This window comes from Papio anubis, chromosome 7 (genome assembly GCF_008728515.1).
Source record: "Papio anubis isolate 15944 chromosome 7, Panubis1.0, whole genome shotgun sequence".
NCBI classification, from domain to species: domain Eukaryota; kingdom Metazoa; phylum Chordata; class Mammalia; order Primates; family Cercopithecidae; genus Papio; species Papio anubis.
The window spans coordinates 115,082,463-115,108,103 of record NC_044982.1 but is presented as its reverse complement, the minus strand read 5'-3'; the positions used below and the strand labels follow the sequence as shown (position 1 = coordinate 115,108,103).

General features: G+C 49.7%; 2 protein-coding genes across 26 annotated transcripts in view; one reads left to right on the top strand and one right to left on the bottom strand.

Moving 5' to 3' along the window:
* Positions 1–1,068: 1,068 nt before the first annotated feature.
* Positions 1,069–10,142, bottom strand: STOML1 (stomatin like 1). 5 transcript variants are annotated; one of them, XM_003901171.4, is made up of 7 exons: positions 9,889–10,142; positions 8,147–8,253; positions 6,929–7,078; positions 6,420–6,623; positions 3,166–3,361; positions 2,520–2,732; positions 1,069–1,991 (listed from the first exon to the last, which is right to left on the bottom strand). In XM_003901171.4, the coding sequence occupies exons 1-7, from the start codon at positions 10,019–10,021 to the stop codon at positions 1,798–1,800; spliced, it is 1,197 nt and encodes a 398-aa protein (XP_003901220.2). In that variant the 5' UTR covers positions 10,022–10,142; the 3' UTR covers positions 1,069–1,797. The 5 variants fall into 5 exon arrangements, with proteins under 5 accessions (XP_003901220.2, XP_017816251.2, XP_009208840.2 ...); XM_017960762.3 differs by having other exon boundaries at positions 10,011–10,110; XM_009210576.3 differs by having other exon boundaries at positions 2,520–2,729; positions 9,889–10,108.
* A 2,358-nt stretch (positions 10,143–12,500) lies between these two features.
* PML (promyelocytic leukemia) overlaps positions 12,501–25,641 on the top strand; it is a 54,443-nt gene continuing 41,302 nt past the window's right edge. For 17 of the 21 annotated variants that reach the window (XM_009210580.3, XM_009210579.4, XM_031668498.1 and 14 more), the window contains exons 1-2: positions 12,520–12,764; positions 16,111–16,583. In XM_009210580.3, the coding sequence (XP_009208844.2) occupies positions 12,636–12,764; positions 16,111–16,583 (602 nt within the window). In that variant the 5' untranslated portion in view covers positions 12,520–12,635. Of the gene's footprint in view, positions 12,791–16,110; positions 16,584–25,641 lie in introns of all 21 variants that reach the window. The other 4 variants (XM_021940704.2, XM_021940701.2, XM_003901175.5 and 1 more) reach the window with 4 other exon arrangements.

Genomic DNA, 25,641 nt, shown 5'->3' with positions numbered 1-25,641 from the left:
TGTGGGAGGCTCTCAGTCCAGCAGGGAGGGCAGCCATATATGCAAGGAGGAGAAACACACAATGTGGAATGGGTACAGAGAGCCAGGCGAGGGCATAGAGGACAAGTCCCACTGGGCCTCAAAGTGTGGCCGCAGTGTGGCTGTGGGGATTGGAAGGCAGGCTTTGGAACAGACAGCCTCAGCTAGAAAGCCCTGGAAGCGCCCATGAAAGGCCACCAAGTAAGCAAAGGGGCAACAGCAGGTGCAGCAGCCTGGGACTCTAGGAAGGGGCCCTGGAAACCTGAACCTCAATGGCCATGGCAGTGACAGAGGGGTCTGTGCTGGGCTTTAGGGAGGTGCCTCAGGCAATGTGGAGGACCTCCAGGAGGAAGGACAAGGCAGTGTCTGGCAAAGGCAGGGACAGACAGCAAACAAGACAGAGCCAGGCACCCAGGAAGGGGAGAGACCCCTGGGGGAAGGGGGGATACGGTGCCAGAGGACAGGCTGGGGGCTGTTCTTAAGGGGAGGCTCTGATTTTTGTGGTTTTGTTTTTCCCAGAAGTCTCCCCAAGGAGTAAGATTCCTTTCTTAGGACTCAAGAAGTCAGAGGCCCCCCTTCTCTGGGGCCCCTGGGGTTTGGGCGGGAGTACTGGAGCAGAAAGCAGGGCTGGGCTGGGCTGGGCCTGGGGCCAGGTCTTGATGACTGTTTCCTTCCCGGCAGCCAGCGGAGAAGCAGTGACAGAGTGTACCAGGAGGGGAAGCTGGCAGTGGTCCCAACCCCTCTCTTCAATGGGACATGACCACCCCGCCTGCCCCTCAGTGTTTGCAGGACACTCTGGCACACTCGTGCCTTGCTTTCCTGGTGAACCTGTACCCCACTACAAAGAGGAACAGATAACTCCCCACCCAGCGCCATCCCTGCTTCCAGGGGCTTTGAGACACTCAGGAGAAAGAGCTTCAAATATTGTGAGGGTCTGTCTGTGTCAGCCACCAGGACGTCAATCCCTGCCTGGGCTGGCAGCAGGGACCTCGTGGACCCTCCTAGCCCACCCCATGCCCCCAGGAGCTCCGCTTGGCTTCTTCTCTTTTATACATTGTAAACACCACATTTATTTGTCTGAGGTTTGCAAACCTCTGGTAAGAAGCACAGAACGCAGGGCTCTACTTCATGCTGCCCTGGGCCCCAGCTCGCCAGGCATGCAGGACGGAGCTGGCAGATGAGTCAGATATCTTCGGGAGCAGTGCCAGGGGAGCAGCAGGCCCTGCTCCTTCCCATGTCCACTCCCGCTAGCCTGGGCCTGGACTGCAGCCAGGAAGGCAGGCCAGCCAGGATCCCCAGGTAACTTCGCCACAGGGACCTCTTCTTGGAGGCTGCCTTCCCATCCCTCCCCATCCCTCTCCAATCACTGCAGAGCTTAGAGCCTGGACCACATGCTTGGTCCCTCACACAAGGTCCAAACCAGCTGCTGTCAGGCTGTTTCTGTGGGTCCTGCCTCTTCAGTCAGGAAGCCAGCAAGGTAGGGCCCGGCAGGGCGGGCCTGGCTTACCTCCTGGCATCACACCGTGCACCCAGCTCAAGGCTGGGCACTCAGCTGGGGACCAGGATGGACAAAGGCTTGTCCAGAGAACCATTGTAGGGGAGAAGTGCATGGCAGCCAGACTCAGTCTCCCCCAGCCTCCATCCATGGGCTCTTGGCTGGGCCTGAAACTTGTTAGGGCCTCAACTCTCAGTGGTACAGATGAACACTTCCTCCTCCAAGAGGCCCCTCGGGCTTGGTGCCAGGCTTGGGACTGGGCTATGGAAAGTCAACCAAGGCTGCTACTTCAGGGCCCTGAGGACAGCCTCCAGCTTCATGGCCACGGCCAGGTCGCCCTTCACCTTCAGGCGTCCGCTCATGTAGGCCCCCAGGGGCCGTAGCTCTCTGCACAGCAGGGCCCGCAGGTCTGCCTCGGCCATCTCTACCACCACATCAGGGATGCCATCAGGCACCCCGTGTCCCACTCTTCCTTGTCCTGTGGGGGAAAAGAAAACCGAGTGTCAGTAGGGGGATGGAGGAACATGAAGGAGAGCTATGGGGATGGGAGGGGCTGGCATTTCCCATTGGGAGGAGAGTACTGGTTCAGAGTTCGGGTTCTAATACCCTGGGTTTGAGTCTTATTGGCTGTGTGAACTCTTGGAGCCTCCGTTTCCAAATCTGTGATGATAATCCCTTTACAGATGACAATTCCTAAAGCATAAGCTCATGGTGAGAAGTCGGTGAGATAATGCACAAAAAGTACTTGGCACAGAGCCTGACAGGCAGCAGGCCTGTAACATGGGCAGGCCTCTTGGTATTGGAAGCCTGGCTGTGTTGTCCTGCGGACGGTGGGGAGACCAGGGCATAGATAATGCCTGGAAATGGTGTCTGAGCCCCTGCCTGCCATGGGTTCACTCCAAATTATTAGCAGGAGCAGGGGGCAGTCTATAAGAGCACCACTGGGGTGGGTAACATGCAACCTAGCAAGCTGGATGGGAAGGAGAGGCAGGGAGGGCAGCGGCACCTGTAGTGAGGTCCAGGAAGTAGGCGCTCTGGGTGCCGCTGGGCAGGATGACATTGAACTGGTAGCAGGCCCCGACTTGGTTGACCAGGGCCTCAGACAGGAAGGGCTGTAGAGCAGTCAGCAGCCCCTCCGCCAGAGGCTGCTTTGGACTGGGCCTGGCACCGACTTGAGGGGCAGGTGGCTCAACTTCACTCACCATCTCCACAGTGTCTGCTGGGGATGGCCAACAGGGTTGGGGAAGGAGGCAGAGAGGAGGTCATCGCATTGCCAAGGTCAGGACCACTCACTGTGGCCTTTGCACGTCTCCTCTTACATCCCCTTCCGGCCTTTGTTCAAGTTCCTGCCCTACTGGAAAGGTGCCCCTGAGCTTTCAGCCTAAACCACAAACTCAGTTTCTAAACTACTCCAGCCTCAGATATAAAACTCTTTCCAGCTGCCCTTCTGGTGCTGTCGCCTCCTCCCACGGAGACTGCCAATGGCCTCTACACACTCAGACACCTGGCCTCCTCTCACTGCCTGGGCTGTGGTCAGCGTGGGCTGAACATCTGTGCAGGGTGTGTACTGCACAGGGCTGCTGGGATAGCAAGCAGTCTGTGCTGGCACCAAGCTGATAAGCACCCCCGGCCTCCTCCCCAGGGGTCCTCACCTGGCCCCGGGGACGGGGCACCTCCTGCCACTGAGTTCATGCTTCCTCCCAGGAAGTGCAGGGCCAGCTGCTGGAGGGTGCTGTCCAGGTTGGGCCCAGTTGGGCTGTCCTGGGGCGGCTGGAGCACGGCCTCCACCGCCAGCTCCACTCGGTCTACCTCCAGCCCCCAAGCCCTGGTCACATCGTTGATCTCCAGCTGGAGGACAGGGAGAAATGTAATTCATTCAACAAACCTTTCCTGAGCACCTTCTTTGGGCAGACTGTGTGGCTGTGCACGGACATGGAGGCACCACACCACCCTTGAGACGCTCCTAGCCTGGGACACAGGCAGAGGGCAATGACCACTCAAGCTGTAGTAAGTGCCAAGACAGAAGCAAGGCCGGTGGTGAGCCCCCAGCAGAGGAGGGTGGTGCCAGCAGGAGGGAGTCCTCAGGTGGAAGAGGACCTTGCCAGGCAATAGGAACAGCATGTGCAAAACCCCAGACAAGAAAACCTGGCATGTTCACGGAGCTGCGAGGAACGAGAGTTCCATTTAGCTGGACCCTCACATGTGGGCTGAGGACTGGAGACAGCTAAGGGGTCAGAGGTGGGGTATTTCTGCTTACTTGGATTTATTCTGAAGCAACAAAGAGCCCCAGAGAAGAGTTTGAGCAGGGAGGTGACAGAGCAGACTTGCTTTAAGGCAAGATCCTCCTAGCTGCTGTGGAAGCTGGATTTTAGGGGGCTGAGGGGAGGGATGGAGACCAAGTAAGACATTGTTTCAAAATACAGCCAAGGAATGATGCAGCTCTCGTGAGGGCAGAGGGCAGCTGTGAAGCCAAGATCCACTGAAGGAGGCATGCCTCTATCAACTCTACTGAGCCATAACAGGGCACTAGAGAAGTGCAAGCACCAGGTTAGGGGCTGCCTTGATGTGCAATGATACAAGAGGGGGCAGGAGTGGGGAGGAGTCAGGCTGCTGAATGGATGAGTGTGGCATTCACTAGAGAGGACACACAGGGGGTGGGAAGGGAGGGTCGGCAACCTTTTTTTTTTTTTTTTTTTTTAACTATTGTAAGCTTGAAGTGTCTGTGGGGCAGTCAACTGTCCAGTAGACAGCTGGAGAAATGGCCCAGGGTACAGAAGCATCAGGGTTAGGGCAGGTCGTTGTGAATAATCAGTGTCCACAGGCAGCAGACAGCCCAGATGGATGAGCTCTTCCAGGGATGTCACAGATGAGAAGAGGCCAGTGATGAAACCCTGGAAACTCAAGGGCAGGAGAACAAGTGGCAGTAACCAGGGGTAACAGGGAAGGAGGAAATGCAGGGGGTTCTGGGGACTGGGGGCTGGGTCGACCATGTCGAATGCTGCCACCAGGTGATGTAAGGGAAGGGCTGAGAGGTGCCCACTGGGCTGGCATTGGGAGGTCACCGTGATGTTGGCCAGCGCTGACTCAGGAGCCCAAGGAGGTCAAGACGAAGGATGTGGGGGCAGGGGTTGGGGGCATGGATGAAAGTCTTGCAGAAGAAAAGGGGAGAAAGGGAGTGGGAGCTAGAGGGCACTGGGGCAAAGGGAGAGTACATTTCTACACAGAAAGGAGAAGTAACAGAGAAAGAGTGCATGGAGTGGAGGGAAGGCATCCTGGGACAGCAGGGGGCCCAGAGCACTGCGCAGTACAGGGATGAGCCTCAGAGAGGGGAGACAGCCAGGAAAAGAGGCAGGAAAGCAGCACAGAGGCAGGTGGGTTTGAAGGGGTGAAACCGGAGGAAGCAGAGTGCTCATCCTAGTCTTTCTCCTGAGTGTTAGGAGGCAAGGCCTGCTGCAGAGAGCAACGGGCAGTGGTGGGGGCTGGAGGGCAGTGAAGGGCCGAGGCAGCTGGCCTGGACCTCTGGCAGGTAAGGAGTGGTAACTGGCTAAGGAGGGTCCAGCAGGTGAGAAGTGGGGACTCTGATTTCTCTAGAAGAAAATCAGGCATGTGAATAAGTGTACACCTGAACCAGGGCCTGAGGCCGGTGTGCTGGACTTCCTGAGGTTCTGTCTCAACCACAGGCACAGATCTCACTCTACCAGGTGCCCACTCAGTCTGGGAAATGGGGCCTAAATGACTCTTACATCCTCGTGTGGGAATGGCTTCCCCAAACTGCCTCTCTCACATCAAAGAAATGTGCAACAAGACTGAGATCAATTTTCTCTTCCTAAAGGTGAATTAACATGGGACATGGTTTTATGAATAAAAGTTGTTATCCACTTGTTATCTGAGTTGTGTTAGATCAAGCACTGGATTGAGGGGAGCTGGTGGGATGGAAGCAGGTGGTCTGGCTATGACAAAGGCAAGTCAAATTATTTCTTAGCCTTAGTTTCCTCCCTCCAAAATAAAACCATAGTACTGACTTGCAGCAAAAACGTGAAGCTCAGACACGCTGGGCCAGACAAAAGGACTTTGTAAACCATAAGCTGCTAAGCATGTGAGAGCTATTGTTAGGACCTCAAATAGTATTTCCTCAGGGATTTCACCTCGCTGCTTGCAGTGGGAACTCCAGGACTGGCATTTATCCCACTCCCCTGCCTGTCCTCTAACCTTGATTCCCCAGGGCAAAGAGGAAAGAGGAGCCAAGAGGAATGGGGAGAAACTTCACCTACATTCCCCTGTCAGGACACAAGAGGAAGCACAAGTTGAGTGTGGCTGCAGGGGACATGCCTCTGCATGTGTATTTATTTCTACCCCATCTTGTAGCAGAAGACATTTAAGGCAAACTCCAGTATATACATGGAGAAGAGGCAGGAAAAAGATCCAAATGTCCTCATGTGTCTTTGTTCTGTTCCAAACAAGGAAACCGAAATCACAAGCATGCACACGCTGCATGGTGAGCCTGGAATTCCCCAGCAGGTGACTGGGCTGGGAGGGTCCCTGCTCCTTTACCCACCTGCCTGCCCCATGAGTCAGGCCCGGAATGAGAGCTGCAGAGGCCAGTGTCATCATGGCAGAGCAGTGAGGGGTAAACACTCAGCAGTCAGGGGCAGACCCCAAGAATGTCTGCCGGGGCCACTTCCTCTTCTCAGGGACAAGTTTGCCCAAGATCGTTATGGTCTATGCCCACCTGCCATTCCTCAACTCATGGCCCCACCCAGGCACTGGCTCTTCAGAGGTGGTTACACTTTTGGGACATATGGTAAACTGAGGCCCAGAGTGGTCTGATGCTTTGCTCAAAGTGACCTGGCAGGTGGAGCCAGGCCGGTGCCACTCCCCAAGCTCTGTCTTGTGAGGGGCTACCTACCAGAAGCTGGTCGCTGATCTTGAGCTTCTCCATCTGGATCTCCCGCAGCGGCCTCTTGAGCAGGGCCTTGGTCATGGCGTTCTGGGCCGTCATGCGTGTGGCTGTGTTCAGGTCTTTCACAGTCATCACCGACAGCACCGGGTCCCAGATGCGAAACTGGACATCGGCTCCCACGGACAGCACAGCCCCGTCCTTAGAGGCCAGCTGTTGGGGGAGGCCATGAGAGACAGACACTGGAAGGGCTGGGGGTGCAGGGAGGTCAGGCCCACTGGGGCCACCCAGCTTGACCCACCTGCTTGGCAGCTAGCTCCTCAAGGGCAAATGGTGTCCCAAAGTATGTAGGGTTAGGTGTATGAAGCAAGGATGTCCTCCCAGCCTCCATCAATTTTCTGGTCTCTTCTTCCCCCTTTCCCCCTCAGATGGTGACTCACAGGCCAAGGTCCTGGCACCATAGTACATTCTAGACAGGCCCCCAATTCCTCTGTCAAGGCAGCTGAGAAGCCCCTCACCTTGCAGGGAGGGACGTTGAAGGCTCGTGTCCTCAGATCCACCCTCTGAAAGGAGTCAATGAAGGGCAAGAGCAGAACCATGCCAGGTCCCTGGGGGGTGCGGATCCGGCCCAGGCGAAACACGATCATCCGCTCATACGTGGGCACGATCTGTCCACAATGTCAAGGGAAAGAGTTGAAAGTGGTTAGCCAAGGCTGGCCAATGCCGTCTGCCTAAGTCCCTTCCTCACTTCTCTCCTCCTCACCTGGGTCACAGTTAGGTATCCCTAGCTCTGTTTTCAGATCAGAAAACCAAGGCTCACGGAGGCTAAGTTACTTGCTCAAAAATTGCATAGCCCTAAGTGAAACAGGGAAGACCTGAATGCAGTTCTGAATAACTCCAAAGGCCATGTGTCTTAACCACTGCACTGTATTGACTTGATCATCTCTATGGTCTGAAGCTAGACATGACTCATACCAGGAAACTGTCTGTCCTTGGATTAGTTAGGAGAAAAGGCTGGGCTGCCCTAACAGCCGGGCAAAGGGCTTTGTCAACTTTAGGTCCCTGGACCTCTTAGGGAAGTAGTGATATCCAAATTGAGAAATGAAGGCCCAGAGAGGCAAAGCAACCTGCTCAAGGTCACACAGCATTTGTTTCTGTGGCAGTTTTAGAACTAGGATCTGGGGCCATTTAAGGACTCCCTGGCAGACCACACCAAACCCAGTGATTGTCTAGAGAGGGACTGTTGCCTAGGGTTACACAAAGGGCAAGGTCTCCTTGGGCTTCCACCTTCCCCACAGCTTTCATGTGTGATGCTGAACTACAGCTCCATGACTCATCCTTTTCCCACTGTACCACCCCTTATTGAAAATGAGGCCTGAATTCCTATTATGTGTTACCTGCTGGGCTAAGTTGGGTGTTTTCATTTCTAATTTATTCTAACCCAAAGAGAAGATAATTTGGCAAAGACGTCTGTGTGCACCTTAAAGCCAGTGTCCAGATCCCAGGACTTAGGAGTTTGGGACTTGTTTCTACCCCCTACTGGCTCCCAGTATGACTTTAGACAAGCCCAAGCCTTGTTTCCTCCCCTGAACAATGTGAATGAATGATTCTTGCCTAGCCCATTTCGCAAAGGGGTAATATTTAGGGAGACGGGACAGAGGATAGGCAAATTTATTCATCAATGCCAAAGCTCTGTGTGGCCCAACCATCCTGGGGGCTGACCCAGCCAGCCTTACCTTCAGGGCAAACCAGCCGGAAATGGGGAAGGTGACCAACAGCAGCAAGAACCCCAGGAAACTGATGAGGCCATGACAGAGGCAGGAGGGCCAGCTCTGGGGTGCATCTGCAGGTGAGAGCAGAGATGGTCAACTGGACCTGCCATGACAGCTGCAAGTAGACTGAACTTGGGCAAGCGTACCTTACGCCCACCTTCCCCTCGAGAGGCTCCTTCCTTCTCAGGGTTCTCAGTCTGGCTCCTTGCCTAATATCCCCATATCTTTGGGCAGCTGCGAGTTAGGATCTGTTCCCTCCTCCCATACATCAATACTCATTTGTCCCAAGTCCAACAACCCTCACAAGGCCTTATTCTCTGCTAGGCAACAGTCATCAATCTCAGAATCCAGTCCAGGTGATGATGCTCTCCTCACTGGACTGAGTAGGGGTCAATCTTCTCGTTTAATTTATATTGCCTACTCATACCTGGCATGCAGCCAGGAGCACCTGGGCATCTGTAAACATGCACTGAATATTGCTGGCAAAACACATTCCTCCTATACCATTAGCCCCAGAAGTATGCTTTCCAGGAGTCCTTATGAAGATGATGCCTTAGCCTACAGGGATAGAGCATAAATAGCTTATCAACAGGAGCCATAAATGAGGAATAAGATTATTATTTTCTATTCCTCACCCTACTTTAATGCCTTAATGACCATTTAAAAATGTCTATTTCACGAGATTGCGCCACTGCACTCCAGCCTGGCGGACAGAGCGAGACTCTGCTTCAAAAACAAAACAAAACAAAACAATAAAAAAACAAAAAACAAAAAAAACCTGCCTATTTAAATTCAAGAAAATTGTTAGGGGTCGGGGTCAGGGGCAGGGCTAGAAAGATGAGGCTTATCCAAGCCAAATGTCCTGGCCCCTGGAGAACCAGGATGGGAGCGCAGCCAAGACAGCTCCAGAATCTGGGATGAGGTTATTTGCTGCTTTCCTTCCCCCAACCCTGGACAGGAAGCAGTCAGGAGCCCCTGCTCCATTCTTCAAGGAAGCCCTGCCCTCTGGGCTAATCCCCAGAGCACTGAGGCTCCACTTTGTGCCTGGCTCTGATCCCCCAGGCCTCTCAAGAGAGTTCTGGATACGGAGAGCTTTCAGGACAGGAAGGCCAGGGAGGGATCAAATCCAAGGTTAGGCGGTCAGGCTGAACAGTGTGGGATCTGGCCTCTAGGCCAAAGGAGCCACAGAAGACTTTGAGGGCAAGACACAGGCAGGGCAGATCCAACAGGCAGCTGAGGACCTGTCTTTTTGGCCTGCACATCCAGGAGATGCCTAGTTCCCGGGCTTCTAGAGGTGCCCCCTAGGGTGAAAATACTTCCATTTCTTGGCAGCAGGTGCCTTTAGGGTGCTGGTGGCCTCCTCTGCCTAGACCTCGGTTTCTTCTATGCGAAATAGAAATCTGAAACGTCTTCCCAGGCCTAAAGGGCTAATAAGAACCGAGGACAAGTGTGGTGAGGTGAGGTTTTGGAAGATAGAAGCAACGCTGGCTGGTTCCAGGGCCACCGCCCCGTGACCCTAGGGAGGGCGTATCAGCGCTAGCACCAGGCGTCGGGTCCAGTCCCCTCTCCACATCGTATCCCCTTCTCAGTCCCCCCTCGTAGGGTGCGATGACGCCGGGCCGGCCGACTCCTCGGAGGCAGAGATTTCGGGCCTGGGGGTTGCCGGCCGGTCCCCCCCGGGTCCGCCGTGCCGGGCGGCCACTCACCGGCCCCCGTCCCCACGCCGCCCCGCTCCGGGGACAAGCAGCCCTTCTGCGAGCCCAGAAAGCCAAAGCTCGACTGCTGGAAGCGGTCAAAATCCCCCAGGGGCAGCGCCCGGTACCCAGACCTGCCCAGCATGGCTTTTGACAGGAGACACGCCCCGCACCCCACACGGCGCCCTTCCTGACCAGCGGGCCCTACGCGGCCCCGCCCTGCTGGCTGCTGCTTCCGGCTTCACCCACGCTGCCACCCGCTGCAGCGGCGGGCGCAGGAGGAGGAGACTGGCCGGGGCCCGCTCCCGCTGTCGTATGGTGTCCCCAGTGCTGGGAGGACCGAACTGCAGCCGAGGGCCAAGGGGTGTGATCGGTGTTCCCGGGAGCACGCTGGGGTCGTCGCCTCCTCCCGTCTTCTACTCAGCCTTAGAAAAGCTGGAGGGGAAGCTGGGCACGGTGGCTCACGCCTATAATCCATCAGTTTGGGAGACTCAGGCAGGAGGATCGCTTGAGGCCAGGAATTCAGGACCAGCCTGAGCAATATAGTGAGAGCCTATCTCTACAAAAAATATTGAAAAATTAGCCTGGCGTGGGGATGCCTGCCTGTGGTCCCAGCCACTTGGGAGGCTGAGGCGGGAGGATCTCTTGAGTCCAGGAGTTTGAGGCTGCAGTGAGCTATGATTGTGCCACTGCACTGCAGCCAGAGAGAGAGAGCAAGATCTCATCAGGGTTGACAGGAAGCGAATCTTCTCCAGGATCAAGGACATGCTAGTATCAGCCTTCTCAGCACTCCTTCTCGCACACTGGAGGCAGGGCATGCCATATCTGGACTTTGGGTTTCTCTGGGACATAGTCTGCAAATTATTCCTCTTTGTGAACCCATAGCCCAGCAAGCAGGGACTGGCATAGGGCAGATCTCAGTACTTATTTGTTAAGTAATGGCCTAGCCAGGTCACCGTGATCAAGGTGGAGTAGGAAGGCCTGAACTTTGGCACAAAAAGAAAGAAGTTTCATATGCAGACCTCGGGGAGCACGGAAGTGTAAGGAAGAAGGGGCTAGCACAGAGCCACATGAGGGCAGGGGCCCCAGAGCACCACAGAGGTGAGGCCCTCAGTCCTGCAGGTCTAGAAACAGCATGCCCCTTGATCTAGGTAGCTGAAATTAACTGGCCTCTCCAGGGCTTGAGAAAACCTGAATGCAACTTGCGAATTTACTTTGAGAAGTGTTAACTTCCAACAGAACTCTGGGGTAGTCTGGGAGCAGGCTATCTTTCAAAGCAAGCAAATAAATGAATAAAGCTTCCCCAGCTCTGCCTCCTCAGCCAATCGCCTCTGGCCTCCAAAGCCCCATCCTGCCATAGCCCACTTCCAGGTCCCTTGTGCAGATGGCTGCCCACCATATTTGGCTTTCATGGACTGATTCTCTAAAGGCCTGGGAGTACTGACCAGGCTGGAGGGAAGGGCAGGCTCCTGAGGCCTCTTACAGTCCCTAGGAAGTTGGGTATCCACCCAACCCTTGACCTCCAGCCCGCATACTATAAGGTTTACAAGAGCCAGGCCCTATCATCATCCTTTCTAGTCTGTTTCTAAGTTGGAACAGAGTACAGAATGGGTACACAGGAGCCAGCACAGTGGTTGCGATGGTTTAGGTTTGAAGCCAGGGGCACTGGCCCAGTGAGGTCACCTGGAGCTGTGCCCTTTTCCCCTCACCAGCTGGGAGTCTGGCATGCTTTTCCACTGGTGAAGACCTAGCTGGCTCTCCCCTCTCCCTCTTCATACCGGCTCTCCAGCTCTCCCCCTCCCTCCTGCCCCCACCACCTCACATCCACCAGCCTTTCCAGCTGTCACTCAAGGCGTCACCCTGCTCCCTCACCTCCAGTCACTGGCTTCCCAGGATCTCTGACTCAAGACCCTCCTCTGCATCCCACAGCCACTGTCCTAGACCAGGGTACGTGCCCCTAGGTTGTTAGAGTGACCGTCCCATCATGCACAGCTGATCATGTTGTTCCCTGGTTCCAGATCCTTCATCAACTTCCCATCACTCCCAGAACTGGTCCAATCTCCTTAGCTAGGATCTTGTCCCAGCACACTTCTTGGGCATCATTTCTCATGAATTCCCTCTTAAATCTGAAAACGGCCAAAACTAGTTCCCAAACAGGCTTTCGTGTTTCAAACTTCCATGCCTTTTGCAAGAGCTATCTTTTGTGTTTCCGGTGTCCCCTGGACCCCACCACCTACAGCCCTGAATCCCTGGTGAATTCCCACTGCTTTTTCAGGTCCCAGCTGAGGGCTCTCCTTTCCAGAATGTCTCCGTTTGCAAGCTTGCTCTTCCATTACATCTAGGGCTCTTAAAAAGCAGGGGCTGCGTGTGGCTCATCTTTGTGCGCCCAGCTCCCGGCAGGAGGTGGCACGAAGCAGTGCCAGTGTGAACTGATGAATGGATCAAACCTGGGGGCGGGGCTGCCCCTCTGCAGCTCTGCCCTGCCTCTCCCGCTTTATCGTAAGTCAGCAGTAGGTCTGCGGCTCCCCGCCTCTCCTTCCTCCCCGCTCTGGGCGTGTCTTTAAAACCCACAGTCGGCCTCTCTGCCCCTAGAACCGCCCCCAGCTTCTGTCTCACTTCCTCTCCAGAGGCGGGCCCTGAGCTGGCACCTCCCCTTTAGGACAGCTAAAGGGGCTCAGCCAACTGGCTCACGACTCCCCTTTAGTTTCTTTTCACGCCCTCCAAGATCTAAACCGAGAATCGAAACTAAGCTGAGGTCCATGGAGCCTGCACCCGCCCGATCTCCGAGGCCCCAGCAGGACCCCGCCCGGCCCCACGCGCCCACCATGCCTCCCCCCGAGACCCCCTCGGAAGGCCGTCAGCCCAGCCCCAGCCACAGCCCTACAGAGGTACTATTGGGTTAGGGGATGATGGGGTAAGGCTTTGTTGGTTTACTGTGGTGGGGAGAGTGGGGAAGAGAGGGTCTAACGGAGGATTTGGTCAAGTACGTTAGAGAGTGACACAAAGCGGGAAGACCAGACACCAGGGTCCTGACCCTCTTGGCTGGGGCATGGGAGGGTAGGATAGAGTAGAAAAGAGGACCCGGAGGAGTTGGGGCGGCCTCGCTGGGCTGCGGTTTCTCCACTGAGCAGTTGGGCAAGGTGAGAAGGGTCAGTGGCCTCCGGGCCTGGGCCCTTCCGCCCACCCTCGAGCCCTGCCTCAACCCTGCCTCAGATGCAGGACCACAGATTAGGGAGGATGGAGGTGGTAGCCCTGTTGCGCTGGCCTGGAGCCAGGAGCATGTCCCAGGCACAGCAAAACTAAAACCAACTTCCCAGATCCGAGGTGAGAAACTGTGGCTCAGACTGAAGAGGTATCTTTGCCAAGGCCTCCCAGCTCATGTGGTTTCTGCTTAAGGAAGCCTCCCTAACAAACCCTTCTCTTGCCACACCTGTCCTGCCTACCTCCCACCTCCACCCCCAAAGGAACTACTTGGGTTTCTTGTTCTGCTGCCTTCCAGGCCCTTTTGCTCCCCTTCATGAAAGTACAGAGGACACTGTATTACAGTAACTTTTATAAGCATTATTACAACTAAGAATAACATTACTTAACAACACTAGCTAACATTTATGAGCACTTCAAATGTGCCAGGTACTGTATTAAGCACTTTGGTTTTTTTGTTGTTTGTTTTGCTTTGTTTTTTGTTTGTTTGTTTATCTGTTTGTTTTTGAGATGGGGTCTTGCACTGTCGCCCAGGCTGGAGTGCAATGGTGCGATCTCTGCTCACTGCAACCTCCTCCTCCCGGGTTGACGTGATTCTCCTGCCTCAGCCTCCTGAGTAGCTGGGATTACAGGCCACACCACCATACCTGGCTGATTTTTATATTTTTAGTAGAGTTGGGGTTTCACTATGTTGGCCAGATTGGTCTCTAACTTCTGACCTCGTGATCTGCCCACCTCGGCCTCCCAAAGTGCTGGGATTACAGGCGTCAGCCACCATGCCCGGACTGCTTTTGTATTTTAAAAATTGTGGTAAAATATACGTAACGGATAAGCTCCTATGTTAACCATTTCTAAGTGTAACGTTCAGTGGCATTAAGTAGATTCACAATATTGTGTAACCATCACCACCATCTATTTTCAGAACTTTTTAATTACTCCAGAAACTCTGTACCCTTTAAACCATAGGGGAGGGAAAGATGGCTTCCCTCCACCCTTCTAGTTTCCTTGGCTGGGCTATGAATTAAATAGTCATAAAATAGATTAACAGGGGGAAAACCCATATTTAATTACATATGTATACTCAGGAGTCCCACAAAGTATGAGACTCAAAGAAAGTTCAGATGATTGAAGCCTATATAACATCCTGATCTACAGAAAAGAGCTTGGAGCTTCTGGGTGGTGATGATGACACAAGTTATGGGAGGGCGAGGAGAGGAGCTGTTGTCTTGCTATGTAGATAAAAAGTTCTTAGATAATAAGAGTTGTCTGGAGCAGCCCTCTTTTAATATAGACCATTTTACTAATGTAGATTTTCTTTAGGATGCAAATGCCTTTCTGTTTTACAAAAGGAGAGCTTTTCAGAGCTATTCCTGTATCAGCAGTTTCTCAGAATAACCAGCTTAAAATATGCCAACAAAGTATATTTCAAGGGTGGCATATTCTGGCCTCCTGCAGTCATATTTTGAAGTGGTGTGTCCTGAGTCTCAGTAAAGCAATAGCTCCTCATTTTCTCCTTCCCCTAGCCCTTGGTAACTTCTTTTTTTTTTTTTTTTTGAGACGGAGTCTCGCTCTGCCACCCGGGCTGGAGTGCAGTGGCAGGATCTCACTGCAAGCTCCGCCTCCCGGGTTCACGCCATTCTCCTGCCTCAGCCTCCTGAGTAGCTGGGACTACAGGCGCCCGCCACCTCGCCCGGCTAGTTTTTTTGTATTTTTTTTAGTAGAGACGGGGTTTCACCGTGTTAGCCAGGATGGTCTCGATCTCCTGACCTCGTGATCCGCCCGTCTCGGCCTCCCAAAGTGCTGGGATTACAGGCTTGAGCCACCGTGCCCAGCCTACCCTTGGTAACTTCTAATCTACCTTCTGTCCCTATGAACTTACTTATTCTAGATATTTCATATAAGTGGAATTGTTACCAGTAGACGGTCTTGACTGCAAGTTGTTCAGGTTCTTGGCGTTTTGAACAAAGAATTGGACAAAATGCACAGCAAAGCAAGGAAAGAATGAAGCAATGAAAGCAGAGATTTATTGAAAATGAAAGTACACTCCACAGGGTGGGATGGGTTGGAGCAGGGCTCAAGGGCCCAAGTTACAGAATCTTCTGGGTTCCAAATATGCCCTAGAGGTTTCCCATTGGCCACTTGGTGTTCACCCCATTGGTTGTAGAAAGCAACCAATCAGAGGTACTTTCAATTTTCCATCTGCCAGGCAGGAAATGGGGTGTTTTGCAAAGAGAGTAGCCTCTGGTCCTTTTGTTACTTAGGCGTGGAGAGTTCGGTTTTTCCTTTGGATTTAGTTCTAGGAAGTCAGAGGGAATCGGCCTTAGGTTCCCTGCCTCCAGACCCTATTCTCCTGCCTCAGAATCATACAGTATTTGACCTTTTGTGTGTGGCTTATTTCACTTAGCATAATGTTATTGAGGTCCATCTATGTTGTAGCATGATCAGAATTTCATTTCTTTCTAATGCTGAATAATATTCCATTATATGTGTAGACCACATTTTGTTTATCTATTCATCTGTTGATGGATACTTGGATTGTTTCTACATTTTGACTATTGTGAATAATGTTGCTCTGGACATTGTTGTACAAGTATCTGTTTGGGTCCTTGTTTTTAGATCTTTTTGTTATATATGTAAGAGTGAAATTGCTGGGTCATATGATTGTTCCATGCTTACCTCTTTGATGAACCCCCAAACTGTGCATTGAGCACTTTATATGAGGTTGGTACTTACTGTATCTACCTTCCAAACTGAGTTCCTTGAAGGCAGAATGTATCCTATACCTCTTATATCTCAGGGCCTAGTACTGTGTGTGATGAGAAGTAGATGCTCAATAAATGGCGCAGTGAGAGCAGGAGGGCCTGAATAAGTGGGAGTATTGGGGTGCTGATAAGCCAGGGTTTTGCATCATCCAATGACTGGCTGGAATGGAATATGAGGTCCTACTCCAGGCTCCAGCTGTAAGGGTGGTTGGCCAGTGGGTGGGGGCTCTTGGGACTTCTCCGGGCCTCACCCGCCTCTCTGGTCCCCCAGCAAGCCCCCTCTCCGGAGGAGGAGTTCCAGTTTCTGCGCTGCCAGCAATGCCAGGCTGAAGCCAAGTGCCCGAAGCTGCTGCCTTGTCTGCACACGCTGTGCTCAGGATGCCTGGAGGAGTCGGGCATGCAGTGCCCCATCTGCCAGGCGCCCTGGCCCCTAGGTGCAGACACGTCTGCCCTGGATAACGTCTTTTTCGAGAGTCTGCAACGGCGCCTGTCGGTGTACCGGCAGATTGTGGATGCACAGGCTGCGTGCATCCGCTGCAAAGAGTCCGCCGACTTCTGGTGCTTTGAGTGTGAGCAGCTCCTCTGCGCCAAGTGCTTCGAGGCACACCAGTGGTTCCTCAAGCACGAGGCCCGGCCCCTAGCAGAGCTGCGCAACCAGTCCGTGCGTGAGTTCCTGGATGGCACCCGCAAGACCAACAATATCTTCTGCTCCAACCCCAACCACCGCACCCCTACGCTGACCAGGTGAGTGGGCTGGCACAGGGTGGGATGGTGCATCCAAGAACCAGGTAGAGGTGAGAGGAGCAAAGATCCAAAGAGTCACACAGCTGAGGACAAGGAGCTTCTGGGGCCTTGCAACTCTAAATGTGGTCTGCAGATATGCAGCATCTGTGGTGACGACCGCAATTTATGCTGCCAGTCCCCACGCAGGTGGATAGTAAGTTTCCAGTTTCCTCCTGTAATAAATAATGCTGCAGAATCATCTTTGCATTGTTATCCAGTAATTTCTTCAGGATAAATTTTTAGAAGTGCCACTGCTGGCTGTAGGGGGACAGAAATTCTACATTTGATACATGTTACCAAACTGCGCTTTAGAAAGTCTTCGAGTGAAATTTTCCGTGAGCGCTGACAGGGAATCTCAGTAAGGCTGGATTCTAGGATCAGAGGCAGGTAGGTAGTTTCTGTCTGAAAAGTTGAGACCATTAACACCAGGCAGTGCTATCTGAGAATGTCTGTATGGGAAAAAAAAATCACGTCCAGTTGTAATTATTTTTATTAAACAGATTTTAATTTGGTTTTTTAATAGGTAATACATTTGTACAGTTCACGAACAAAATTTATAAAGAGGAGAGAGAGAGTGCAGTCTTCTGTCCATCCTCAACTGTCTAATTCCCACCACTTCTCCCTCTTCCCATCCACAGGTAGTTTTGAATGTTTCTTCTGAGAGTTTCTTTATGACTATATATGCAGGTAGCAGCAGTCTTATCAGGTCCTATTTTCCCTCTTTTAGCCAAAATGGTAGCATAACTATGTGAACTTTCAACCATCAGAAATAGATTGTTTATAGAAGGCTCTTCTTGGTTCTTAGGGATCCACTTGCAAAATGGAAGCATTTTTCGCTTGTTTTTGACAACTCAGAACTATATATGGCTAAACCACATACCTGCTAAACTACATATCTGCTAAACTGAGTGTGGTTTGTTTCCTGCTTTAGGATAAACTTCCCCCACTATCAGAATAAGCTTTCCCCTCCGACTTCTCAACAACTGGTATCACCACATTTCTTAGCTTGTTGTAAAGGTTGAGTGGCTTTCCACTTGTTTATTGGCCATTGTGTTTCTTCATTTGTGAATGGCCTGTTTAGGTCCTTTGCCTGTTGTTGTTGTTGTTTCCTTTGAGGAATTAAGGGATTAATTAAGGAATTCAGGAACAAATTCCTCGAAGGAAAAAAATTTATGCGTTTCTTTTGCTCTTACAATTTGTGCAGTTTTAAAACTTACATATTCATTGGATTTTGATTGAAATTGCAATAAATTAGGGGAAATTGGCTTTATCTCTGGTTATATCTTTTGGATTTAAAATTTTTTTTAAATTTTTTTTTTTTTTTTTTGAAATAGAGTCTCCCTGTGTCACCCAGGCTGGAGTGCAGTGGCGCGATCTTGGCTCACTGCAACCTTCGCCTCCCGGGTTCAAGCAATTCTCCTGCCTTAGCCTCCCAAGTAGCTGGGATTACAGGTGCATACCACCGTGCCTGGCTAATTTTTTGGTATTTTTAATAGAGACGAGGTTTCACTATATTGGTCAGGCTGGTCTCCTGACCTCAGGTGATCCACCCGCGTCGGCCTCCCAAAGTTCTGGGATTACAGGCGTGAGCCACCGCACCCAGCCTTATACTAATTTCTTAATGAATTTGTAAGCTTTCATGTTTTGAACATGATAATGCAGCCATCCCACGGGATCCATGGGAGATTGGTTCAAATTCATAGATGCTCAAGTCTCTGATATAAAATGGCATAGTATTTGTATATAACCTCTACACATCCTCCTGTATGCTTTATTTTTTATTTTATTTTTATTTTTTGAGACAGGGTCTTGATCTGTCGCCCAGGCTGGGGTGCAGTGCTGCACTCGTGGCTCACTGCAGCCTCAGTCTCCTGGGGTTCAAACAATCCTCCCACTTCAGCCTCCAGATTATATGGGACTACAGGTGTGCACCACCACGCTCAGCTAATTTTTAAATTTTTTTGTAAAGACAGGGTTTCGCCACATTGCCCAGGCTGGTCTTGAGAATTCTTGGGCTCAAGCAACAACCCTCCCACATAGGCCTCTCAAAGTGCTGGGATTACAGGTGTGAGCCACTGTACCCAGTCTCTCCTTGTATACTTTAAATCATCTCTAGATTACTTATAATGCCTAATACAGTGTAAATGCTATGTAAAGAGTTGTTTTACTATATTTTTGAATTTGTATTATTTTTTATTGTGGTCCTTTTTTTTGCAATTTTTTTCCCTGAATTTTTTTTTTTTTTTTTTTTTTTTTTTTTTTGAGGCGGAGTCACCATCTGTCGCCGGGCTGGAGTGCAGTGGCGGGATCTCAGCTGCACGGCTCGCCTCCCGGGTTCCACGCCATTCTCCGGCCTCAGCCTCTGAGTAGCTGGGACCACGAAGCCCTTCACCTAAGCCGGCTGGTTCCCTTATTTCTTAATAGAGACGGGGTTTCACCATGTTAGCCAGGATGGTCTCGATCTCCTGACCTCGTGATCCGCCCGTCTCGGCCTCCCAAAGTGCTGGGATTACAGGCTTGAGCCACCGCGCCCGGCCCTCCCTGAATATTTTTGATCCAAGATTTGTTGAATCCACAGGTGTGTAACCTGCAGATACTGAGGGCCAACTGTACATATAAATTGTTTAACATAGTGCCTGGCACATATTAAATACTCAGTGAATGTTAAAATTCTATTATAATTTCTCTGCTCTAGAACAGTTTGAAGAATATAAGAAATTTAGGCTTAAAAAAGTTTTTTGAAAAACCATCTTGGAACTGGTGCCTTTTTTATAGTAGATTTTTGAGAACTTGTCCCATTTTTACCATGGAATTAGTCTGTTCTGGTTCTTGTGTCAGATTTTTGGAAAATTTTCCAGTTCATCCTGAGTTATCTTTCATAATTTAAAAATCTCAGCCAGGTGCGGTGGCTCACGCCTGTAATCCCAGCACTTTGGGAGGCCAAGGTGGACAGATCACGAGGTCAGGAGATTGAGACCATACTGGCTAATACGGTGAAACCCCATCTCTACTAAAAATACAAAAAATTAGCCAGGCATCGTGGCGAGTGCCTGTAGTCCCAGCTACTCGGGAGGCTGAGGCAGAAGAATGGACTGAACCCAGGAGGCGGAGCTTGCAGTGAGCCGAGATCGTGCCACTGCACTCCATCCTGGGCGACAGAGAGACTCCGTCTCAAAAAAAAAAAAAAAAAAAAAAAAAAAAATCCTCTATGTCTGTAACTGTACCCCCTTTTTTTATTTCTGATGTTGTATATTTGTGGTTTAGTGGTCTTTTCAAAGTACTGTACTTTTAGTCTTTCCTGAGATTGCTTACTGATTTTAATATTTTCCTTCTTTCTGTTTGGTCATTTTATTATTTTTGTCATTTTCTTCCTTCTAACTTTTGTCATTATTCATTTTCTAGCTTCTTGAACTTATAATTCATTTATTTGCAATCTTTATTGTTTAATAATAATAACTTTTTTTTTTTTTTTGAGACAGAGTCTCCCTCTGTAACCCAGGCTGGAGTGCAGTGGTATGATCTTGGCTCACTGCAACCTGTGCCTCCTGGGTTCAAGTGATTCTCCTGCCTCAGCCTCCCCAGTAGCTGAGACTACAGGTGCCCACCACCACGCCTGGCAAATTTTTTTATTTTTATTAGAGACGGGGTTTTCCCATGTTGACCAGGCTGGTCTCCAACTCCTGGCCTCAAGTGATCCACCCGCCTCAGTCTCCCAAAGTTCTGGGATTACAGGCATGAGCTACAATGCCTGCCTAATAATAACTTTTTTAAGGCATAAGTTTTCTGTATATGGCTTTGGCTGTATGCCATAACTTTGATAATTTTATGAGTGTTCTTATAGTCAATCATTTCTCAAATATCATTTCAGTCTTTTATTAAAAAGGTTCTCTTGCTTAAGGTCAAGAGTTCGAGATCAGCCTGGGCAACATGGCAAGACCTCATCTTTACAAAAAATAAAAAAAATTAGCCAGGCATGTTAGGTGGTACTTGCTTGTAGTCCCAGTTATTTGGGAGGTTGAGGCAGGAGGGTTACTTGAACCTGGGAATTTGAGCCTGCAATGAGCTGTGACGGTGCCACTTCACGCTAACCTGAGCATCAGAGCCAGACCCTGACTCGAAAAAAGAAAAAATTTTTTTTCTTTTGAAAAGTTTTAGAGAAGGGTGTTTTCTAAAATTTTCAAGTGGTTTGTGATGTTTGGTTTCTCGCTCTGTCACCCAGGCTGGCATGTGGTGGTGCGATTTCATACTTGCTAATTTCTGCCCTATGGCCAGTTTATACAGTTTGTATGAGTTCTACATCTGAGACTATATTGAGATTTTCTTAGTGGCCTAGGATATTCCTTGGACTCACATATTCCTAGCAATAATCCTTAGAGTTGAAAGGTTGTATTTGTTGTACACACATATATATAATATACAAATATATGTATATATAATGTATATATGCATATATATGTGTATATCCATATATATGTAAGTTCTAGTGCTTGTGTGTGTGTGTATCTACACTCTATTGAAACTTTCTACTTTTCTTTCTCTTTTTTTTTTTTGAGACGGAGTCTTGCTCTGTCGCCCAGGTTGGAGTGCAGTGGTGTGATCTCGGCTCACTGCAGCCTCCTCCTGAGGGGTTCAAGTGATTCTCCTGCCTCAGCCTCCTGAGTAGCTGGGACTACAGGTGCATGCCACCACGCCCGGCTAAGTTTTTTTGTATTTTTAGTAGAGATTGGGTTTTACCATGTTGACCAGGATGGTCTCGATCTCCTGACTTTGTGATCCACCTGCCTCAGCCTCCCAAAGCACTGGGATTACAGGAGTGAGACATCACCCCTGGCCAAAACTTTCTACCTTTCTTTCCATTCTGTTTCACCAATTCTCTAAATAATAATTACAGAGTGGTAACTTCCCCATTAAAACATATATATAGGCCGGACATGGTGGCTTCCACCTGTAATCCCAACACTTTGGGAGGCCAAGGCCGGCGGGTGGATCATGAGGTCAGGAGTTCAAGACCAGCCCGACCAACATGGTGAACCCCGCCTCTATTAAAAACACAAAAATCAGCCGGGCGTGGTGGTGGGCGTCTGTAATCCCAGCTACTCAGGAGGCTGAGGCAGGAGAATCGCTTAAAACCAGAAGGTGGAGGTTGCAGTGAGCCGAGATTGTACCACTGCACTCCAGCCTGGGCAACAAGAACGAAACTCTGTCTCAAAAAAAAAAAAAAGTGTGTATACACACACACGCACATGCACACTCTAGAACCTATCTCATCTATCACCACAAAGAGTAGAATATAACTGTTCTTCCAGAGAAAATAAAACATTTAGCACACTTTTATAATTTTTCTTCTTCCCTCTTCCCTCTCACTTTCAGATTTAGTTGAAATAATGTGAACTTTTAGTTCCAGATTACTACCAAATTTTTAATTTTTTTTTTCTATTGTAAGCATCCTTTCTGAACAGGTATTAAGCTTCATGGTCATATTACAACCCACCTGTTAGCCATACCTTAGACTTTAATTGGATTCATTGCTCAACATAATTTTTCCTATAGCTTTTCTTCCCCTTTCTTGAATTATTTAAGGTGATTAATTTTCCATTTGGCAGGAATACTCCATCAAGTAATTAAAAAAAATTATTCCAGAGTTTACTTTCTGAGACCTTAAGTGTCTTTACTTGTATGTCCTTCTTTTGCTGTCACATATGAGGGAAAGTTTAGGTGTAAAATTCTGAGGTCACAATCACAGTGCTTTTACCTCAGAATGTATAAACCTTGCTTCACAGATTTCTAGTCTGGTGTTGCAGATGAGAAGTCCAGTTATGGTCTATTTTTTTCTCTGTGAGTATACTTTTTAGAGATGGGATCTCACTCTGTCACCCAGGCTGGAATGTAGTGGTGCAGTCAGAGCTCACCATAGCCTCAAACTCCTGGGCTCAAGCAATCCTCCCACCTTGGCCTCCCAAGTAGCCAGGTCTACAGGCACCTGCCACCACGCCTGGCTAATAAATATAGTTGGATGGTTTTCATTTGTTTATTTGTTTGTTTAGAGACAGGGTCTTGCTTTGTTGCCCAAGCTGGTGTGCAGTGGTGTGATCATAGCTTACCGTAACCTCGAACTCCTGGACTCAAGAGATCTGCCAGCCTTAGTCTCTGAGTAGCTAGGACTACAGGTGCCTGCCACCATGCCTGGCTAATTTTTAAAATTTTGTATAGAAATAGGATCTCACTCTATTGCCCAGGCTGGTCTAAACTCCTGACTTCAAGTGATCCTCCTGCCTTAAACACCAAAAGCACTGGGATTACAAGCTTGAGCCCATGCCCAGCCTGCTAAAGATCTTTATATAATTTTTTCTTTTTTCAATAATCTTCTATCACCATTGTTGATCTGAAAAACTCAAGTCTTTCTTCAGCTTTTCAGCTCAGGGAAATTATATTTTGCTATTTATTTATTTATTTGAGATAGAGTCTCACTCTTGGAATATAGTAGCATGATCTCAGTTCCTTGCAACCTTTGCCTCCCAGGCTCAAGCAATTCTCATGCCTCAGCTTCCCAAGTAGCCAGGACTACAGAAGTGCACCATTACACCTGGCTAATTCTTGCATTTTCTTTTTAGTAGAGACAAGGTTTTGCCATATTAACCAGGCTGGTCTTGAATTCCTGGCCTCAAGTGATCTGCCCGCCTTGGCCTCCCGAAGTGCTGGGATTATAGGCATGAGCCACTGTGCCTGGCCATACTTTTTAATGTACTCATAGCCCTTCATTTGTTTAATTTATTATTTATTTATTTATTTATTTATTTATTTATTTTAGACATGGTCTTACTCTGTCACCCACGCTGGAGTGCAGTGGCACGATTGTGACTCACTGCAACCTCCGCCTCCCAGGTTCAAGCGATTTTCCTGCCTCAGCCTCCTGAGTAGCTGGGACTACAAGTGTGCACCACCACGCCCAGCTAATTTTTGTATTATTAGTAGAGACGGTGTTTCACCATATTGGCCAGGCTGTTCTCAAACTCCTGACCTTGTGATCCACTCACCTTGGCCTCCCAAAGTGCTGGTATTACAGGTGTGAGCCACTGCACCTGGCCCATTTGTTTATTTTTAAAATGTTTACTACTGTTGTTATATGGATATTGGAACTCCAAGAACATATTTTGCATCTTTTAATTTTTTTCCCCATGAATTCTGTTGCTTTGCCCTTTTTCCCCGAGATTCTCTGAGCGCTCCTCGAATTGTTTTTCTAACTTGCCAGCTCATCTTTTCACAGCTGACTCCATTCTTCTATCTGCTACCCCTGTTGAATTGTTGTGGGTTTTTCCCCACCCAGCAATCTTTTTTTTTTTTTTTTGTTGCCAAAAGAGCTTAATGCTGTCAGGATGCTTTTTCTTGGCAGCCTGTTCTTGTTTTCTCACTGTAATATGTTCTTAAGACTCCCTGAAAAACACACTTCGCATTTACAGAGGTGTATGTTTCCTACATGATCCCCTTTTCAATGGGGACTTGCTCAGTTTGGCTGTTGATTCTCTTCATAGTTGTCCTGCGGTCTGTGCTGTCTGCTCCCATGTAAAGGCTGACATCCAGATTGTTCAGTGTTTGTAGCTAGCGTGGGCTGGCAGCAGTTGTGTAAAGCACAATTTATACCCCACACTCAATCCCTGCAGTGGAACAGGGCCGCTCCCGGCGAGTCCCAGATGGTGTCAGCTTGTAAGTAGTCCCACCTCTACTGTGGGGGTCAGAGGTGGATTTCTCCCTATTAAGGATGGAGAAAACCTTTTGTCTGTACCCATTTTAGATGTCCAGCTAGGTCCCTGTAAATTAGACTCACAAGATACAGATTCACAAGAGAAAAGCAGGCTGGGCACGCCTGTAGTCCCAGCACTTTGGAAGGCCGAGGTGGGTGGATCACCTGAGGTCAGGAGTTTGAGACCAGCCTGACCAACATGGCGAAACCTCATCTCTACCAAAAATACAAAATTTAGCCAGGCGTGGTGGCACACACCTGTAATCCCAGCTACTCAGGAGGCTGAGGCAGGAGAACTGCTTGAACCCTGGAGGTGGAGGCTGCAGTGAGCCGAGATCACACCACTGCCCTCCAGCCTGGGTGACAGAGTGAGACTCTGTCTCGGAAAAAAAAAAAAAAAAAAAAGAGAGAAAACCAGGAGCATTTTAGCATGTGCATCTAGCATGGGTATCACATCTAGCATGGGAATTGTGCATATACATGGGAGTATCCAGAGATGAGTAACTCAAAGCATTGGTTAGAACTTTAGCTTACATAGCATCTTAATGAAAGAAAAGGAAATGTTTAAAGAAGTGGCAGGATAAAAGAAAGGGGTTTTAGGCTTGCAAAGGTGGCAAACTGTAGGAAGTTGTGTTTCTGTTTTGCATTGCTAGAAGGAATACCTGAGGCTGGGTAATTTATAAAGAGAGGTTTATTTGGCTCATGTTCTGCATGCTGTACAAGCGTGGCACCAGAAACCTGCTTGGCCTCAGGTGAGGCTGCAGGTAGGTTTTAATCATGGCAGAAGGTGAAGGGGGAACAGGCGTGTCGCATGGCAACAGAGGGAGCGAGAGAGAGAGAGAGAGAGAGAGGAAGCTGGAGAAGGAGGTGTCAGGTGCCTTTAAATAACCGGCTTTCCCATGAACTACCAGAGAGAGAATTGTGGCCCCAAGCCATTCATAAGGGATCCACCCTCATGACCCAAAACACCTCCCACTAGACCCCGCCTCCAACACTGGAGGTCACATTTCAACGGGAGATTTGGCAAATATATGGGAATACTAATGGAGTAAGGTTTGTTTGTGCGGGCCTACTTGGCGCCAGCTTTCCATCTTCGCGGCTGTAAAACTTGCCTGAGAGAGGAGATTTATGCAGTTCTTGTTTCTCAGAAGTTTCTGCTTTTAGTCATAAGAGCAAAGAGCGTAACAGTCAAAAGAGTTTCTGTTTTTAGTCATAAGCTCTTAGAAGGCTCCTTTCTGTATCTGTTGGTTTTCATTTGCCTGCAGCTCAAAACAATCACAT